This window comes from Anomaloglossus baeobatrachus, chromosome 2, assembly GCF_048569485.1.
Source record: "Anomaloglossus baeobatrachus isolate aAnoBae1 chromosome 2, aAnoBae1.hap1, whole genome shotgun sequence".
NCBI classification, from domain to species: Eukaryota; Metazoa; Chordata; class Amphibia; order Anura; family Aromobatidae; genus Anomaloglossus; species Anomaloglossus baeobatrachus.
In genome coordinates this window covers 433452981-433473790 of record NC_134354.1, presented here as the reverse complement: position 1 = coordinate 433473790, position 20810 = coordinate 433452981, and the positions used below count along the sequence as shown (strand labels likewise).

The window sequence follows — 20810 nt, the reverse complement described above, 5'->3', positions numbered from 1 at the left end:
AATGAAAGAAAAACCCACAATGGTCACAGAAATAACTTGAATCTGACAAAAGTAATAATAAATAAAACAATTTTGACCACGTGTATATATACCAGAGCAAACAAGCCTCACCCGCCCACACCAGGCTTTCAGTATACATTTTCATACACAGAAGCTGCTAATGATAGAAGGGGGCAGAGTCGGACTTCAGGTCAAGGCTCATGATAAAGCCAGGAAGCTTAAACAAATGTTGCAAATAATAAAAAATAAACTTTGTGATAAGAGACACCTGGCTGTAATCTGAATGTTAACCCTTACAGGATACTGTCTTCAGATTATATAGCTAAAATCTCGAAATGAAAGAAATGGATGAAACTGTAAAATAATGTATGCTACATGTATACTAATCTATATATGGTACGGTGTTTTAATACACATTTTATTTATATATTTTAGCACAAGCCAACCATTTTGCTGTGTGGATTTATACTCTTTGCGGACTGGAGAGATGGTGAAATCAATCCAGTTCAAGACACCAATCTATGATTTGCATTGTAACAAAAGGTAAGATATTAAAGTTTAAGCCTCATATCAAGTAAGTAATAAAAAAAATAAACTAATTTTTAATAAATCGGAGACTTTGGCATTTCATGGGAAAAGCAAACTTTGAAACTCTATGCCAGAATTTCCCAAACTCCTTTTTTCGTGGCCATACAACGGGTCATGGTTTCAAGATTTTCTTATTATTGCACAGATTAGAGAAAGTAAAAGGTGCTTTACACGCTGCGACATCGCTAGCGATTCCTAGTGATGTCAAGCACGATAGCACCTGCCCCTGTCGTTCGTGCGACATTTGGTGATCGCTGCCGTAGCGAACATTATCACTACGGCAGCGTCACACGCACATACCTTGTCAACGACGTCACTGTGACCGCCAAACAATCCCTCCTTCAAGGGGGAGGTGCATTCGGCGTCATAGCGACGTCACAGCGCCGTCACTAAGCGGCCGGCCAATAGAAGCGTAGCGGCAGAGATAAGCGGGACGTAACATCCCGCCCACCTCCTTCCTTCCGCATTGCCGTTGGACGCAGGTAAGGAGATGTTCGTCGTTCCTGCGGTGTCACACATAGCGATGTGTGATGCCGCAGGAACGACGAACAACATCGTACCTGTGGCAGCAGCGATGTTAAGGGAAGGAACGACGTGTCAATGATCACCGTTTTTGAACTATTTTGCGATCGTTTATCGTCGATCCTTGGTGTCACACGCTGTGATGTCGCTAACGGCGCCGGATGTGCGTCACTATGACGTGACCCCGACGATATATCGGTAGCGATGTCACAGCATGTAAAGCACCCTTGAGTCAATTGCTGATACCTTGATAATAATTCCATGACCTGTAAAATACTTAGGAAATCCTGAAAACAGCATTAAAAGGGTTGTCCCTCAGAAAAGTATATTTTAATTAATAGATCTTGGAAAAATAATAAATTCCACAATTGGATGTGTTTAAAATTGTTGCTGTGCTGAGATAATCTTATAAATGTGCCTCTGCTATGTACTGTTTAATGGCTGTGTCTGAACATACAGAGCTGCTCCCTGTTGGTACATACCATAGCTCTTGGTCAGGGGTGAGAGTGGGAAGCACAAGTCACTTATGATAATGAGTATGCAAATGAAACACTATGGACTTACTAATCCTGTGATATTATCATAAATCACGTCAGTGATATTTACGTTCAGTGGCTGATGGAGCTCCTACATCACTGACTTGATTTATGCTGAGCTTAGAGGGCTGGAGATGTGGCAGAAATACTCACTTTTGTAAATAAAACACAAGTGAGTGTTTCTGCCTTGTCAACAGTCTTGTGAGCTCATTACAAATCAGGGGCTGCTGGTACTCATGTATCACTGACTTGATTTATCTCAGAGGGCTAAAGATATATCAGAAACACTTAGGGGTACTTTGCACGCTGCGACATCGCAAGCCGATGCTGCGATGCCGAGCGCGATAGTCCTCGCCCCCCGTCGCAGCTGCGATAATGTTGTGATATCTGCCGTAGCGAATATTATCGCTACGGCAGCTTCACATGTACTCACCTGGCGTGCGACGTCACTGCGACGTCACGCGGCAGGCAGCCAATAGGAGCGGAAGGGTGGAGATGAGCGGGATGTAAACATCCCGCCCACCTCCTTCCTTCCGCATATCCTACAGGAGCCGCGGTGACGCCGGTAGGAGATGTTCCTCGCTCCTGCGACTTCATACACAGCGATGTGTGCTGCCGCAGGAACGAGGAACAACATCGGACCATCGCGTCAGCGTAATTATGGATTACGCCGACGCTACACCGATGATACGATTACGACGCTTTTGTGCTTGTTAATCGTATCATCTAGGATTTACACACTACGATATCGCCTGCAATGCCGGATGTGCGTCACTTTCAATTTGACCCCACCGACATCGCTCCTGCAATGTCGTAGTGTGCAAAGTGCCCCTTACTCCTGTAATAAAACAGGCAGTGAAATGTGTTACCTCTGAAAGTAGCAGCTTTTAGCCCAATCTATTTCTTCTGTATACTCACTTATCATAAGCAAATAACAAAAAAATACTTATCAGCCACTCCACCACCATCTGCAATTCCTGGTATAGAGAAGGGGATGCACGGATCAGTCCAGCTGGTCACCAGAAGAAGCAATCCAAAAAAATCCAAGAAAAATCCAGCAATCCCAAACGATAAAAAATTCCAAAACGTCATTTCACACTTTAAAATTCCATGGTTAGGAGTTCATTAAAAGGGAAACAGATGACACATTTTGGATCCAATAGATCCTTAAGGGGGCTTTACATGCAACGACATCGCTAACGAGATGTCGTTGGGGTCACGGAATTCGTGACGTTCATCCGGCCTCGTTAGCGACGTCGTTGCACGTGAAACGCACGAACGACCGCTAACGATCAAAATTACTCACCTAATTGTTGATCGTTGACACGTCGTTCTAATCCCAAATATCGTTGCTGTTGCAGGACGCAGGTTGTTCGTCGTTCCTGCGGCAGCACACATCGCTATGTGTGACACCGTAGGAACAAGGAACAAGATCGTACCTGCGGCCGCCGGCAATGAGGAAGGAAGGAGGTGGGCGGGATGTTACGGCCGCTAATCTCCGCCCCTCCGCTTCTATTGGGCGGCCGCTTAGTGACGCCGCTGTGACACCGCACGAACCGCCCCCTTAGAAAGGAGGCGGTTCGCTGGCCACAGCGACATCGCTAGGAAGGTAAGTATGTGTGATGGGTGTTAGCGATGTTGTGCGCCACGGACAGTGATTTTCCCGTGACGCACAACCGACGGGGGCGGGTGCTTTCACCAGCGACATCGCTAGCGATGTCGCTGTGTGTAAAGTGGCCTTTCCTCTGCAAATAACAATATATATCAGGGTCACATTTATAATAATATCTCAGCATAGGAATATTTTTTTTTTTTTTATACAAATCTAGTTAGCATAAAGAATTAGGCAATATATTGTGGTTTCTCAGTGTACAAAGGTACTTAAAAACACAAATAATAATAAAACTGAATGTAACAAAGTTCAAAAATATGCCAAAACATTTATAAAGAAAAATGGGGGAAGGTGCAAAGGTGTATTGCGGCAGTGGAAAATGAGTTCCAGCCTTAAGAAGGGCACAGAGAGTGGGCAGTAGTATCAGTAAAGTTGGAGACAGATAACATTGAGCAGAGTGACATATTAAGTCCTTCCATCCATTTTAAAACATTAGTCCAGTTGCTCTTGCCTGGGGAGCAAGGTCTTAATATATTTGTTGTTTGGCTAGAATAATCCTATCTCCTAAATATTGAAATCTAAAGATTGAAAAGTCATACTTTGAAACAGTAGCCTTCCAATTTGGGCTGTTCTGAAATGTTGGACAGTCTGTTCCTTTTAAAAGAAATGTACACATTGGTGAAATGTTAAATTATTAGCGATTGATTGAAGCTGTCATATTGACAGCGGTTTCCCAGACTTAAATTGAATTAAGCTGTTGCGTTATTTCACTTGGTATGATTTTCTTGCCCTATTTCTGCTTTTTGTCAAGCAGAAATGTGACTTTGATTTTCTAACATATTGGTCAACAAGAGCAAATATGTTTTCCCATTTATGTCATGTTTCCTTGGTCTGTTTGTACAGAACTGTAAACATGTAACTCAAGAGCATGAAATTTGATAATCAGAGAGGAACGTCGTGCTGTCTTTCATCTGGACGTTTTTTTTGTTTTCCTCTAAACAAAAGTTTCCAACATTCAGAATATCTTTCCAAAAACCCATATAACCTATGCACTGTGTGTATTTGTATGTAACTCCACAGTGCTGTTATTCCCTGATACTCAGAAGTGTGTTTATTAATACAGTATATCACTTTACCAGCGTAGAAAATAATCGAATCAACATATACTTGGTTCACATTGTTTAAGAAAATATATCCCGAGATTCTCCAAATGAACTTGTTACCTTGGTCTCCATTCACCAGTTTTTGCTTGAACTGCAAATGTTCATGTAATAGAGAGAAATAACTTACCATATTTTTTGGACTATAAGAGACGCAACGGACCATAAGACGCACCCTGGTTTTAGAGAAGGAAAATAGGAAAATAAAATTTTAAGCAAAAAATGTGGTCATAACACCCTGTTATGGGGCAAGGATCTGTTGCTGACACTATTATGGGGGTCCCCAAATTCTCTACTAAGGTACCCCATCCTGGTAATGATCCTCCTGCCTTGTATATATATATATACATATATATATATATATATATATATGTCCCTCATCCTGGTATAGCCCCCATCCTGCTATATACCGCCATCCTGATATGTGCTCCCATCCTGCTATATACACCATCCTGGCATATGGCCGCATCATGCAATATACCCCATCCTGGCATATGGCCGCATCCTACTATATACCCCCAAACTGGTATGTGCTCCCATCCTGCTATATACCCCCATCCTGCTATATACCCCCATCCTGCTATGTGCTCCCATCCTACTATATACCCCCATCCTGCTGTATATCCCCATCCTGGTATATGCCATCATCCTGCTATATACCCCTATCCTGCTATATACTGCCATCCTGGTATATACCCTCATCCTGCTATATACCCCCATCCTGCTATATACCCCCATCCATCCTGATATATACCCCCAGACATCCTGCTATATACCCCTATCCTGCTATATACTCCAATCCTGGTATATGCCATCATCCTGCTATATACCCCTATCCTGCTATATACTGCCATCCTGTCATATGCCCTCATCCTGATATATACCCCCATCCTGCTATATACCCCCATCCGTCCTGATATATACCCCCATCCATCCTGCTATATACCCCCATCCTGCTATATACCCCCATCCTGCTATATGGCCCCATCCTGCTATATACCCCTATCCTGCTATATGTCCTGCATCCTGTGGCACAAAAAAAAATAAACATTTATACTCACCTTTCCTCACTCCACGCAGCATCGCTCCTCCTACTGTCTGTGCCGGCAGCAGCGCTGCTGACCTGTGTAGAGATGGCCATGATCCCTGCAGCATCGCAATGTCGTCCTGTCTGTGCCGGCCGCGGCTGTGTGGACACGTGCGCACAGCGATGACGTCATCGCTGTGAGCACCGCTAGTCTCCACACAGTTGCGGCCGGCAGACAGGAGGAGATCGCGATGCTGAAGGGATCGTTGTCAGTGAGTATACTGATTCACTGCACCCCGCACTGATGATGATGCGCGGGGGGCAGTGAATACAGCCACACATGATCACTCCAGGCTGTAGTTGCCAGGGGTGATCATGCGGGCTGGCTGTTTAGTATGCGCGCATCCCCCGCCCATCATCCCGCCCACCTGTCAGTGCCAGCTTCAGCGCTGAAATATGGGCGGGAGGATGGGCGTGCATATGAAATGATCGGGCCCACATGGTCACGGCAGGCTCTGCTGCAGCCTGCTCATGCCCCCGATGACCCTCATTCCCCGCAGCCCTACATTCAGACAATAAGACGCACCCCCCCCACTTTCCCCCAACATTTGGGGGGAAAAAAAGTGCGTCTTATAGTCCGAAAAATACGGTATACAGCCTGTATATTTTTGGGCACATGCCTCATTTTAATTAAATTGCTTCTGTGTCCCCCTATCACTGCCATCAAGGCCTTTTCTTTTTCATGAAAGGGTTGTCTGAATAGACAGCAGCCTGTCAATCACTGTGAGGAAGGCACTTTCCATGTATAACTCATATTCACCTATTTTTCAGAACTTTTTTTGTCCCCGTCTATGCCTACACTATATTCCATACTGTGCTGCATCTATATAAACTATACAGTATTAGCCTTTTGGACAGATCTGGTTAAAATTCAACAATGTTATTTTAGTATAATGTCAAAGTTATACAATTTTTTAGATTGCGTTTCTTGAATCTGAACCTTTACTGTTCACTTTCAGCAGATAAAATGGAAGTAAAAAGTACTGGTTCTTATTGAATGACAGCAAGCACAGAACTTTAAAATTTCATTGAATTGATAAAAAATAGTATATTAGAAAAAGTGAACTTTTTAGTTTAAAAAAACAAACAAACTAGAATTGGGATAGCCTTGTAGTCAGCTAATCACTAGCAAGTAATTTGGTGAAGCTGTGATTTGTAGAGCAGTGTGCACTTTTAAACTAACAGGGTTGACCACTACTTTAAAGTGCACCAATCACCAGGATTTTCCTATATAACCTTTAACCAGTGCTATACTGGCACTATCATGCTGATTCTATATATACCTTTAGTTGTCAGCTAGGATGTATAGATTTGAAACAAGTAAAGTTTGTAAAATGAGCAGCTTTTTGAATGACAGCAACTGCCGATCAGCTAATAGCTGGGGTGGGTATTCATAGTGATTCCTGCCCCCTAGCCTGTTTGTCCTCCTCGTTATTTATGCTAATTTTTTATAGAATCATTTTACTAACTGACTAGAAGTGCTGATATCGTACCCATGTCACCAGAAGGGGCGGGCCCTCAGCCAACATAGCTGATACCAGGAAGCAACATTATTTTTCTGTTGGCTAAGGCTCCGCCCTTCTGGTCACATGCGTATGACATCAGCACAGGTCCGTCCAGTCAGTAAAATGATTCTATAATATAATTAGCATAAATAACAGGGAGGATAGAGAAGCAGGGGGGCGGGAATAACTATGAAAACCCACCCCAGCTATCAGCTGATCAGCAGCTGCTGTCATTCAGAAAGCTGCTCATTTTATGAAATTTACTTGCTTGTGTTTCAAAAATTATACATCCTAGCTGACAACTAAAAGTATGTATAGAATCAGCCTGTTAATGCCAGTATAGCACTTGCTTTAGGATATATTTTAAAATCCTGGTAAATAGTTTTCTTCAACCCTAGAACGCGCAAGCAATTCAATCTACCATAGAAAACAAATGACCTAGCAGGCCTGCGAGGCCCCAGGTATGCGTTCTAGGGTTAACATTGATGGTCTATCCATCTGGTAGGTCATCAATGTCTCATTAGCAGGGTTCTGACACCTCGCACCCACGCCGATCAGCTGTTCTCGGTCCCGGCAGCCGTAACAGGCAGCTAGAAATGCCCAATTCCAGAGATGCCCCGTCAACTGATAGCAGCCTCGGCTGGGTACTGCACATCCGCCTCCCATTTAAATAAATAGGAGGCAGATGTCCAGTACACGGTTAAAGCCACTATCAGTTGACGAGGCAGCTCCGGAACTGAGCATTTCCAGCTGCCTGCTATGGCCGCCGGGACTGAGAACAGCGGATCGGTGGTGGTGCTGTTGTCGGAACACCTGCCAATTAGATGTTGATTACCTATTCTAAGAATAGAACATCAATGTTAATGAAGTGGGCAAACTCTTTATGTATCCAACTGAACCCCTTCACCACCGTCGATTTTCCGTTTTTGTTTTTTTCCTCCCCTTTCAAGAACCATAACTTTTTTATGTTTCCGTCAATAATATGAATATAGTAGATATTCAATATTAATAGTAAAACATAGCTTAAAGGGAACCTGTCACCAGATTTGTCCCTTATAAGCTGCTGCCCACCACCAGTAAGCTCTTTTATCCCCTTCACCCCCGTGCCCGTTTTTCCGTAGTTTTTTTTTCCTCCCCTTCTTCCGAGAGCCGTCACCTTTTTTATTTTTCCATCAATCTTGCCATATGAAGGCTTGTTTTTTGCAGGATGAGTTGTATTTTTGAATGACAGCATTAAATTTATCATATAATGTACTGGAAAATGGGAAAAAAAATCCAAATACAGTGCAATTGCAAAAAAAAAAAAAAAGAACTTTGCTTTTGTTTCCCATAGCATTGGATTAGTCTGGATTTTTGTAGAAGGGCGGTTTTTATCTGTATAGCTTTCTTTCATCCTGTTTTGGATTGTTATAGAAAGTTGGGTATGATAAGTATATTATACATTTGCTGCATAGGCGACAGGACACATTTCCATCACTGCAGTAATGTGCAACAACATTATGACTTTGCAGCAAGTAGGAAATGACAAAGGAAATGGAGACAGAGGGGGTTGATTCATCAAGCTCCATATTGTGGGACTTACTACCGGAACAGTCACATTAACTGAACTTGATCAATTACTCCCTGGAGAATAATAAAAACATGAGGACAGCATTTTGTCTCCTTTCCTGAGAGCGCATCAGAGATCTAAATTTGTAAACATGATAACTACTGTGTTAAACAGGAAACACCTAATGTGAAAATCTATCCTTGGAAATCCATTTTCATGCAATTTTTCTGCTATTGATTCATCTAATTATTAATTTGGCATATTTCACTGATTTCCAAATTGATCTTATACCAAGTGCGAGACAAGTGTATAACATCACTCCCTACATCTAACTTTCTGCAGTAAACCATTAATATACAAATGTTGGATATAATCTAGTCACATGTCTTTTTTTGTACTGTTTTTATACCTTTTAACATTGTTAATAAGGTTTAAGAAAGACTAAAGCGGGCTTTACACGCTACGATTTTGCTACAGTGATCTCATTGGGGTCACGGATTTTGTGATGCACATCCGGCCGCTGTAGCGATCTCGTAGTGTGTGACTCCAAGGAGTGATTTTGGATCGTTGCAAAAACGTCCAAATTCGCTCCTTGTTGACATGGGGGTCCGCTCCCAATTATCGATACTATCGATTTGCCGTTGTTGTTCCTCGTTCCTGCGGCAGTGAACATCGCTGTGTGTGACCCCCGTAGGAACGAGGAACATCTCCTTACCTGCCGCCGGCCACAATGCGGAAAGAAGGAGATGGGCGGGATGTGCGCCCCGCTCATCTCCGCCCCTCCGCTTTCATTGGGCGGCCGCTTAGTGACGTCGCTGTGATGCCGAACGGACCGCCCCCTTAGAAAGAAGGCGGTACGCCGGTCACAGCGACGTCGCTATGCAGGTAAGTATTTGTGACGCGGGTGCGCGATTTTGTGCGCGACGGGCAGCAATATGCCCGTTTCACATAAAAGTGGGGGCGGGTCGCATACTAGCGATATCGGTACTGATATTGTAGCATGTAAAGCCACCCTCAGGTCCAGCATGTGTAACCTATAGCTCTACAGTGAAGATACAGGACTCTAAATAAAGTACCTGAATCTATGACATTAAGAGTGAATAATCATAAGACTGGGGTCCAACAGCTGGGACAACCCTTGGGATAGACGTGGGTCCCAGTGGTCGGACTCCAACATTCGGAAAGCTGCTCTGTATTCTATGGATAGGGGGACCATTTTGCATCTTGGTACAAACCCTTTAAAGGTCACCCTTTTTTGGGTCTACAAAACTGAAATCATATTTTCAGCAACAGCTCTTTCCAAGAGTCATAACTAATTAGATTGACAAGCAAAAGGGTAACAATATTGTGAACTTTTGAGTTTCAAGCTCCTTATCCCACCATCCACTACAGCTACGAACGTGAGTCCGCCTTCATTTTATAAACAATCATCTTGGATATCTCATACATAAATTTGACGTTCAACTATTTAGCAAATGATTAGTTATGCAGATTCTTGTCATGTCACTGCATTGTTACTGTTTTGCTCCAGGTGATGAAAAAATCTTTTTCTTCTTGTTTTCTACAAATTACAACCTGTTCTCACATTCCCTAAAAACTCAGTTTGTTATTAGTTTGATTCCCAAGTGAAAGGTCACTGGTTCGAATCGAGGAGCAGCCATAAACAAGATTTCCCATGAAAAGAGGAACAGCATCATCCAGCTCATTGATAGTGGTCTCTCAGCCAAGAAAATTGCCAAACTATATCACTTGAGGTCGCTCGTATGCTTCATAATAGTGAGATCACAGTTATCTATGCAAGCACCAAGCAACACACATTACATAAGTTTGGAATGGTGACCCTCAGAAAGGTGAAAAAGCCTCGATTTCAATATTGTCAGAGGAGCATTGGCTCAAGTTTTCAAAAAAGTATGAAAAGTGGACGGGTGATTTTGAGTGAGGAGATGAAAGTTAATAGACTAGGCTCTGATGGGAGCAAATGGGTCTGGAAGAAACAAGGGGAAAAAAAAGTTAACAGATCGAAATATTAAAGGAACTGTCAAGTTAATTGGAGGAAGCTTGATGATATGGGGTTGTTTCACAGCCAAAGGCATTCAATACTTGACCAGGATCGATAGTGGTCTCAGTGCTGAGCTATACGTGAGTATCCTACAATTCGAGTTACATCGTACACTGGAGTACTATGGGTATGAAAAGAACGACATAGTGTTCAAGCTAAACAATCACCCGAAGCATATGTCAAGATTGGTGAAGAAATGGTTCAATGACAATGAAGTAGAGGTGCTGGATTGGCTCCCACAGTCCCCAGACCTCAATCCAACCGAACACTTATGGGAAGAGTTAAACAAAAGCTGTGTACATACTCAAGTGAGTCAACTAGTATGCATCAACATTGGGAATATGTAGAAGAGATCTAGGATCAGATTTTAGTCAAGACATGCTTGAATCAGATGTAGAGCATGCCCATAAGCAGTCAGGCAGTGTTGAATGCCAATGAGGGATTTACAAAATACTATTAAAATAATGAAAATGTACATTTTTATGAGCAAAACAGGAACAATGCAGTGACATGACAAGAATCTGCATAACTAATCATATACTAAGTGAAATTTATGTATGAGATAGCCAACATGATTGTCTATAAAATGAAAGTATTTACATGTTTTGTTTTTACATGAGTTATATTTAATTTATTGGTTAACTGTGGGGAATTTTTAAAGATAGAATGAAAAAAAAAAACCCAAAACAATTCCAAAAGTGTTTTAGTTAGGTTTTTTTTTCGAAGGGAAGCTGTTAGATGCCCTAGCTGCTCTAAACCACCACTATGGCTCAGATGCTGAATAAATCTTTATTTTGAAAGTATTTAGAGATTGCTAAAGCGGGCTTTACACGCTACGACATCGCTAATGCGGAGTCGTTGGGGTCACGGAATTCGTGACGCACATCCGGCCGCATTAGCGATGCCGTTGCGTGTGACATCGATAAGCGATTTTGCATCGTTGCAAAAACTTGCAAAATCGCTAATCGGCGACACGGGGGTCCATTCTCAAATCTCGTTACTACAGCAGTAACGAGGTTATTCCTTGTTCCTGCGGCAGCACACATCGCTGCGTGTGACGCCGCAGGAACGAGGAAGCTCCCCTTACCTGCCTCCCGGCCGCTATGCGGAAGGAAGGAGGTGGGCGGGATGTTACGTCCCGCTCATCTCCGCCCCTCCGCTGCTATTGGGCGGCGGTTCAGTGACGTTTCAGTGACGTCGCTGTGACGCCGCACGGACCGCCCCCTTAGAAAGAAGGCGGTTCGCCGGTCACAGCGACGTCGCCGGACAGGTAAGTATGTGTGACGGCTGTGGGCTATGTTGTGCGGCACGGGCAGCGATATGCCCGTGTCGCGCAACAGATGGGGGCGGGTACCCACACTAGCGATATCGGGACCGATATCGCAGTGTGTAAAGTAGCCTTTAGCCACAAGTAGGAGATAGTTAGAATGCAGAAATAGTGTGGAGCGGATATATATTGGCGATATAGGAGAGGTTGGACAGATGACAGTTCCCCTTTTAAATAGTGCATTTTAAATAATATGGTATCTTTATTCAATGGGCCAGCCTTTATTAGGCCTCATCCTCCATGGTAGCCCATTGTCTTCCTGCATCATTGTCGTAATCTCCAGGGATGAAGTTATCTCCAATCTTTGGAAGTTGCAGCAAGAGCACCTCTAAAGCCACCGTCACACTTAGCGACTTTACAAAGAAGAAATCAGTGTTCAAGTTTGGATTTCAGGTTCTTTTTTCACTATCTGGAGCTATCCACTCCAGCAAGCAGCACTGTGCTCTTGTACACTTGGTGCTCAGCCCAGTGCGAGCTGCTTGCAGTCTCTAAATTGCTGGCAGTGGGTGTAACAACAGCGTGATCACATGTAGTGTGCAACAAAACAGATAAATTAAAACCCCGCCATCCTCCCCCGGAAGTTCTCTGTTTATGGCTGGCTGTATGTGGGTGGAGACCCGAAATGCCCAGTTGTCGCGGGCGGGGAGGAGGGTGTCGGCACACCACGCTCACCCCCTTCTGCTCGGGTCCGGCGGCTGCTGCTCAGTGGTGGCTCGAGCTGTAGGCTGGATCCCGGGGGTTTCTCGAGCGGCACTCCTCGCCCGTGAGTGAAAAGGGGAAGATTGTTTGGGAGATTGTTTATTGTCCGTGACGCCACCCACGGTTGTGGTGATTGAGTGTACACCACCGCTGCTCTATATGGGGATCCCGGGGATGGTGAGGCGGAGCAGCCAGTTGTTGTATTGCCCCTCCGTGGGTAGGGGTTGGTGATCCCGGGGCCCAGTGGGGTGCAGGGGCGCAGGGGCAGCGCTGTGCCTTGCGGCACTGAGGTACTCACTCCGCCAGTAAACACGACACAGTTCTCGGTAAACAAACGGCTGGTTGGACGGGTCCCTCGGACGGTTCACGGTGCTGCGGTTCCCTGCAGTTAGCGGTGACGGTCTCTTCCCTGCACCTTTGAAATGTCTGTTTGGTAGCGGTGGATTCCCACCGGTTACCCGCTCCCCGACTACAATCTGTGCCGGAGGAGCTCCACACTTTGCCCGCAGGCGCCGGCCCTGGGAAACTGGTGCCTTGGCGGTGGCGGTGTTTCCCCGTTGTGGTTGGACCTTTGCCGTCAATCAGGACTTGCTTGTTGGGGGATCTACGTCCCCTTCACTAACGGATTTGACAATTTACAGCGACTCCAAGCCTTGCCGGGATCCGAAAAGCCCCTGCCTTGGTACTGACTGCCCTTTGTATACTGCTCCAGACCCCCGGGTACACACAGCTTCCGTGGTCCTTCCAGCAACCTCCAGACAGTCCCACTGCAGACCTTCACCACCGTCTGCTGACCTTGCTGACTCCGTCTGGGCACACAGCCACAGACTAACTTCAGGCTTTCTGTCACTTTCACTGATGTTTCACTTCACTCTAGCTCCCTCCTGAGCTACACTCTGTTGTTTTCTCAAGCTCGTCCCTGAGCTGACTTCACTTGAGCCCTGCCTGGGCTAAAAACTGCCTGGAACTTCCTGCCTCCAGAGCTGTGAACTCCTTGGTGGGCGGACACCAACCGCCTGGCTCCACCCCCTGGTGTGAATCATCAGCCTCTGGAGGAAGGCAACAAGGATTTGTGGGTTAGCTGGTGTATCTGCAGGGAATGTGGGGTGCGTGTGTGTTGTTACCTGCGTCCCCTGGCTTGCCCAGGGCGACACACAATCAGTGACTTCCAATGGGGTTCAGGTCAAGTCCGGGTCCAGAACAGAACTTTATCTAAGGTTCAGTTGAACCCGCCAAACCGAACTTCCACGGGTTCACTCAGCTCTACTTTCTAGTCAATCAGATTTTGATATCTATATGAAAACAGTTTAAAGGGGCTGTCCAGGATTGTCTTATGATGATGAGCTTTACTCGGGCTGCACCATGGTTAGTGGTTAGCACTGTTGCTTTGCAGAACTGGGGTTTTGGGTTTCAATTCCACCAAGTACAACCCTGCAAGGAGTTTGTAATTATTCATTTATTTTGCGTTGCTTCTATTATTTTACAGACGTGATCATCACTGTTCCTATTGCATCTCATAAATCTAAATTCCCTATCAGTATGTCTTTTAAATGCGGGAGGAAACTGGCGGACCTGGAGGAGACTGTGAATGCAGTGAATGGTTTGACACTCGGCGGCGGAGGTCTGACACTAGACACCCGCACCTTTCAGCTGTTGCATTTCTTGGCCTGGGATACTACACAGATAATGGAGCTATGCTGTTCTAGCTCTATATATATGTGACCAATAGCGAGCTGAAAACAGTTGATTATGGGGGAAGATTGTGTCAGACCCCACTAATCTGCAATTGATGACTGGTCTTAGGTTTAGGTCATCAGTTTTATTAAACTGCACAACCCCTTTAACGTAGAGTTCACACTATCATTTTGAATTTTGTTTTTCTGTTTTGCTATTGGGACAGAAAATGGAATTTATGCATAGAAGCAATCTCTCACATAGCAAACCAACTGAGCCAGATGGAGCCGATGACTACAATGGGGTCCAATGAGTTTCCATTAGGGCGTTCGTCATTTTACCAGAATAAAAGATTGCTTATTATAAGTGGAAATGATGGAGTCTACAATGCCTGGTGTGAAGGAAGCCTACTGTGCTCATATCATAACTTTATGTTTGCAGATAAAACATTTCTCTCGTACTGTGTTTTGATATTCATTACTTTGTCTTACAGAGTGCTTGTGGTCGTGTTGCAAGAAAAAATTGCTGCTTTTGATAGCTGCACATTTACTAAGAAGTTTTTTGTGACAAGTAAGTATGCAGAGTTGATAAAGTCTGGGCATTGCTATATTGATATGCAATCTTTTATGATTTGTATATATCAATGAGGAGCCTACTCATTGTGATGCACTACTGTACTACATTAATGTATATATTACTTTGTAATTTTATTAATGCCTTATAATATATATATATATATATATATATATATATATATATATATATATATATATATATATATATGCATGTGTGTGTGTGTGTATATATATATATATATATACACATAGACACACACATGCATATATATATACATGCATATGTGTGTATATGTAAAATTCATCCTCTCAAATAAGTTTTCTGTGCCCTACGGTATGTAAATAAATTGTGATGTAGTATGAGGAGTATAAACCAGAGGTCTCAAACATGCGGGCCGCATGCGGCCCCTGAGGCTCCTTGGTGCAGCCTGAGTACCCGCAGACCCGTGACGATCGTGTTACTATGCAGGGGCCAGCGCCGACACGGTTTTACTACAGTTGATGCATTTGCAGCAGAGCACGAACTAGGAGAGCTCTGCATTATACCAATCAGGACCGGAACAATCGTCGTCGCAGGTGTCTCCACACAGGAGTCACAGGAGGCAGCAGTTGTTCTGGATCTCACATTTGTTCCAGCTACTTAATCAATTGCTTATTTCCTGCTCTCCACGACCATAATCCCGCCTACCTCTTTCCACTGAAGCCGGTGGCTGAGAGGTGGCAGGATTATGGTCACAGTGATCACTTGGCCGCTGGCTTTGAGCATCTGCTGGTGATGGATCCCCTACTGGGCCCCTGACAGTCTCTCCTCCAGCATACAGCACATATGCTGCATGCTTCATCGATGAGGAGAGGGGAGAAATGCTGAGCACAGGCATCCCCTACCTACACTCATTGCTCCGGAGCCTCGCAGGAGTAAGCCCCACCTACCGGAAGTAAGTCCCTCCCACCAGCATGGAGCTGCTGTGGAGTCTCAGGCCTGTGCAGGAACTGCTGCAGATATGAGAGACTTCTGAGAAGTTTGTATCCCACCATCCTGCACTGCCATTGCTCTGTAGTCGGCAATAGCAGGAGGCTCCAGAGGAACACAATGCGAACTGAAGTGAGTACTGGAGCTCCCTGAATGATGACTCTAGCCCCACTGCCCTCTTCTATCCTCCTATTTGGATTTCACAGCTGTACTATCCTGCCCCCCTCCCCGACAGCTGCACTATGCTGCCCACCTCCTCCAAAGCTGCACTATCCTGCCTATCTCCCCCACAGCTACACTCTCCTGCCCCCTCCCCCATAGCTGCACTGTCCTGCCCCCTCCCCCACAGCCACACTCGCATGCCCCCTCCACCACTATCCTCTTCTATCCTCCTATTTGCCTCTCACAGCTGCACTCTCCTGCCCCCTCCCCCACAGCTGCACTCTCCTGCCCCCTCCCCCACAGCTGCACTCTCCTGCCCCCTCCCTAACAGCTGCACTCGCATGCCCCCTTCCACCACTACCCTCTTCTATTCTCCTATTTGCCTCTCACAGCTGCACTGTCCTGGCCCCTCCCCCACAGCTGCACTCTTCTACCCCCTCCCCCACAGCCCTGTAACTGATGATATGCCTCACTGATGTCCTGTGATGGTGGCCCACCCTCCTCATCTTCATTGTTTGCTGTCAGACATCCAACTTTCTTATTTCTTTGTATATACAGTGTGTACAAAATGCTCACATATACAGTATATAAAGAGAAATCTAGTGTATATGGCTGCATTTGTGTGAATGTGTACACGTGTGGCATTTTTAAAATTTAGATACTAAAAAAACAGAATTAATACTAAAAGAGCCAAAAAAACCTTCTTAAAGATACCAAAACTTGTGCACCATTAAAAAAACAACTACCGTTTTTAGATGCAACATGAATAAATCTATAATATTATTTATAGTACAAATATAATGTACAGAAAAAAAAAAAAAGATGGATAAGGCTATATACCAGGATGGGGGACAAAGATACAAGCATGGGAAGGGAAAGCTGGGTGCTGAGGGAAAGAGGTTCTTTCCATTAGCACCCAGCTTTCCCATGCTTTGCTATACATTTTTCCTTCAGCACCCAGCTTTCCCAGGCTCTGATATCCCTCAGAACCCAGATTTCATATATTCTGATATCTATCTTGTCCTCAGTACCCAGCTGATGCTGAGTGCTGGGTCACCCACCCATGCTCTGCTATACATCTTTCTCTTAGGCTACTTTCACACATCCGGCTTGAGCTCTGCGGCTCAATCCGGCTGTGCAAGCTATGCAACGGATGCGGTGAAAACACCGCATCCTTTGCATAAGTTTTTCCTTTGTGGCCAGTCCGGTTTTTGCCGCTTGCGGCATGCTACTGAGCATGCGCAGTGGCAAAAACCGCATGCGGCGGCCGGATGCGGTTATTGCCGCATCGCGCCGCATCCGGCCGCCATAGGCATGCATTGAAAAATGCGCTGCATCGGCCGAATGCGGCGCGATGCGGTTTTTTTTGCCGCACGAAAAAACGTGCCAGGCAGCGTTCCATCCGGCCGCCGCATCGGCTAACTCTGCCGCATGCGGCAAAAACCGGATGGAACGCAAGGCCATGCGGCACAATGCGGCACTAATTAAAGTCTATGCAGGAAAATCGCAACCGGCAGCAAAAAAAAAAACGGTTGCGATTTTCCTGCAAAGTGCCGGATTGTGCCGCATAGCAAAAACCGGAGGTGTGAAAGCAGCCTTAGCACTCAGCTTTCCCATGTTTTGCTATACATCTTTCCCTCACCACCCAGCTTTCCCATGCTCTGATATCAAGGGCAAGCTGGGTGCTGAGGGAAAAAGGGATATCGGAGCATGGTAAAGCTAGGTGCTGAGGGAAAGAGCCAAGTGTCAGCGTAATCATTCTGTACCCCAAGGGGGGGCCCGGTCCTACTTTTGCAACGGGGCCCATCGAACTCTAGTTACGCCACTGATACCAATATCAAGCAGGTAACATCGCTGTATGAAGTCACCTGCTTGCCTGTGAATGGTGGAGTGCAGAGAGCTTCTAGCACGCGCTGCTCCGCAAATGAATCAAGTATAGTAAAGCCCTGCTGGCGCCGGCCCCCAGCATACTAACGCGATCGTCACGGGGCCTACGATCCTTGCGAGGCTTGTTGTGGCCTGCAGACCGCAGGCCACAACAAGCAGTTAAGAGAAAACAGGGAACGGAGGAAAGGTGAGATGAATCTTTTTTTTTTTTTTTTTTTTCTTTTTGTGTGTCTGTCAAGAACGGCATAATAGGGAACTAGGATGAGGACAGGAGACATTATTACTTGGGCACAATGCTACAAGGATGGGCCAATGCTACAAGGATGGGCACAATGCTACAAGGATGGGCCAATGCTACAAGGATGGGCCAATGCTACAAGGATGGGCACAATGTTACATGGATAGGCACAATGTTACAAGGATGGGCACATGCTGCATGATGGGCACAATGCTAGAAGGATGGGCACAATACTACAAGGATGGGCACAATGCTACATGCTACAAGGATGGGCACAATGCTACTGGGCACATTACTACTGGGCATATTACTACTGGCACATTACTACTGGGCACAAAGATGGGCACATTACTACAAGGCACAAGGATGGGCACATTATTACTGGGCATAAGGATGAGTATATTACTACTAGGCACATGAAAGAGACTTTTTTTTACCATTAAAAATGCTTTTTTACATATAAACGTAACAAAACAGTGCAGGTCTGTTTTAATAAACAAGCAAAAAATGTTCACAAAAAGTGATCCAAAGGTGTATAGAAGAAAATACATGGAATCACTAAAATGTCATTTGGTCCTGCAAAGAATGTGGCCCCCCCAAATAATGTTTTTTCTATGTGCGGCCCATACACCCAGCCGAGTTTGAGACCTCTAGTATAAACTGACTATACCTGGCACTGCCATAACTTTTCCTGCCACCAGAGGTCAGTGTTCATCTGCTGTGTAACCAACATTGATCACAGAAATTGAACTTGATTTCCAGTTTTTTGATGTTCCCAGGAAAATCCAAATTAGGCTGCTAGACGCTTACATCTCCAGATATATAAACTCTTAGGGGTTTCAGGAGCCAAAACTGCATGTGAAGGATTATTCGTTTACCTATGTCTCTCCCATAATGGATAAGATGTACACTTTGCCTAATCTCATTTTTCATTTTTTTTTTTTTGGAAAAGTCAAATATGGGAAATGAGTCCTAATCTAGATTTAAAGCTTGATTTGTGAAAATACAATTGTATTGCATTTTAAATTGTAGGTAATGTAAGGTGTCATTTGAGTAATGTAGGTGATTGAGTAAAACGGTAAAAATCTTTGCTTTGGCCTTTATTGATAATAATCACTTCTAAACCTATTTTATTGGACATACTTGTACCTTAAACATGTAAAAAGCCAAATACTGTTTAGTTCTTATATTCAATGCACCAATGCCCCACGAGCCTTAATTCATGTCCCCATTGCACTCAAAGAAAACTTGCATGAAAAATGCATTGAAAGGAAACCTATAATGTCTGGAAACACTATTAATGGAAACCTGTCATACATGCCCTCCAACCCAGCAGCATTCATATCTGTATGACTAAATTCCTTGCCTTATCAGCCCTGTGTAATGTTATTTATTTAACTCAATGTTTTAAAAAAGAATTTATGAGCTCCATTGCCCGCATGCTAATTAGGCCTGTGACTAGTCCATGGAGCGTTAATTCCCCAGACTGGTTGGCCCTCTTTCAATGTTATGAAGCCTCTGTGCTGTGGGAGTGATAACATGATTTCCACAAGGCAGCGTCACTGCAGCTCCTGTAATTTATGAGCTCCGCATTTCTTATGCTAATTAGGGCCTTTGCTTGTTGCAGGGGCATTAGTTCCCCAGACTAGTTGACTATGCGCAAGATTTCCATGAGCTGAGGATGACGCCAACTAGTGGAAATCATGTTATGACACTCACAGAGGCGTGATAACATGGAAAGAGGGATGACTGCTCTGGACAACTAAAGGCCCCTTTACACACTGCAACATCGCAAACGACATCGCTGTAACGTCACCGGTTTTGTGACGTAATAGCGACCTCCCCAGCGACATTGCAGTGTGTGAAACTCATCAGCAACCTGGCCCCTGCTGTGAGGTTGCTGATCACTACACATCTCTCGGGACCATTCTTTGGTCCTTTGTTTCCCGCTGTGCAGCATGATCGCTAGAAAGTCTCAGTGTGTAAAGGGGCGACTTCGTTAGTGACTTCCCTTTCAAAAAGCTGCTTCACAACGTCCCCAATGACTAGCTAGGTCGTTCTGCAGGTCCGTATCGCTGTTGCGTCGTTTTCCAGGTTTGCCTGTTTGACAGCTCACCAGCGACTCACCAGAGACTTTGTAGCGATCCCGGCCAGGTTGGGATCGCTGGTGGGATCGCTAGAAAGTCTCAGTGTGTAAAGGGGCCTTAATGCATGCCTCTGCAACTAGTCAAGGCCTAATTAGCATTGGGAAAGCAGAGCTCATATATCCTTTTTTTAAACATTGTGTTAAGTCAATAACATTATACAGGGCTGTTAAGCAGGGACTTTAGCCATACAGATGTGAATGCTGCTGGGTTGCATGGCATGTATGACAGGTCCCCTTTAACATGCCCATATAGTGGTAATTTGCAGAGAAATAGCGTACCCGTCTTACTTGAAGTAGGGCTTCAGGGAGAAAATTAAAGGGGCTTTTCCACAAATAAAGTTGATTTTAAAGTTGATTTTAATCCATAGATTGTGGAATAATAATAAGTTTCACAATTGGATATTATAAATAAAATATGTCACTGTGCTGAGATAATCTTATAAATGTGTTCCTGCTATGTACTGTGTAATGGCTGTGTCTGACCGTACTGGGACATGGTCTGGTCATACCACAG

General features: G+C 44.7%; 1 protein-coding gene across 4 annotated transcripts in view; it reads left to right on the top strand.

Moving 5' to 3' along the window:
* BCAS3 (BCAS3 microtubule associated cell migration factor) overlaps positions 1-20810 on the top strand; it is a 1792248-nt gene that overhangs the window by 286353 nt on the left and 1485085 nt on the right. For all 4 annotated transcript variants that reach the window (XM_075336241.1, XM_075336239.1, XM_075336242.1 and 1 more), the window contains exons 9-10: positions 436-543; positions 14812-14888. In XM_075336241.1, coding sequence (XP_075192356.1) covers positions 436-543; positions 14812-14888 — 185 coding nt within the window. The remainder of the gene's footprint in view (positions 1-435; positions 544-14811; positions 14889-20810) is intronic.